The sequence below is a fragment of the Nestor notabilis genome, unplaced genomic scaffold (assembly GCF_000696875.1).
Source record: "Nestor notabilis isolate BGI_N333 unplaced genomic scaffold, ASM69687v1 scaffold18524, whole genome shotgun sequence".
Lineage (NCBI taxonomy): Eukaryota > Metazoa > Chordata > Aves > Psittaciformes > Psittacidae > Nestor > Nestor notabilis.
The window spans coordinates 4,341-4,677 of record NW_009924470.1 but is presented as its reverse complement, the minus strand read 5'-3'; the positions used below and the strand labels follow the sequence as shown (position 1 = coordinate 4,677).

The 337-nt window shown below is 64.7% G+C and overlaps 1 protein-coding gene across 1 annotated transcript in view; it reads left to right on the top strand.

Annotated features, from left to right (window-relative positions):
• Positions 1 to 21: 21 nt before the first annotated feature.
• Positions 22 to 337, top strand: part of LOC104404236 (thrombospondin-3-like) — a gene marked incomplete at both ends in the record, with an annotated part of 4,599 nt that continues 4,283 nt past the window's right edge. The window contains 1 exon segment of the mRNA XM_010012620.1: positions 22 to 229. Coding sequence (XP_010010922.1) covers positions 22 to 229 — 208 coding nt within the window.

Below are 337 nucleotides of genomic sequence, written 5' to 3'. Positions count from 1 at the left end.
CCCCCGCGCTTGGCCCCTGCAGTCATCGACCTGCTGCTGGTGAGCGAGGCCCGGCAGATGGCCAGTATCACGCACAAGATCCGCATGGAGCTTCTGACCGTTAACGACGTTTACCTCCTCTCCACCTTCCGCCTACCCCCCAAGCAGGGGGGGACCCTCTTCGGCCTCTACTCCAAGAAGGACAACACGAAGTGGTTGGAGGTCTCCATAGTGGGGAAAATCAACAAAGGTGGGTCCGTGATGCTCGGAGGGAAACGGGACCGAGTTGCTGCCACCCGAGGGGCCCGCTGGGTACGGCAGGGGGGGCACCCTGGTCCCGCGGGGGTGCCAGCGAGGG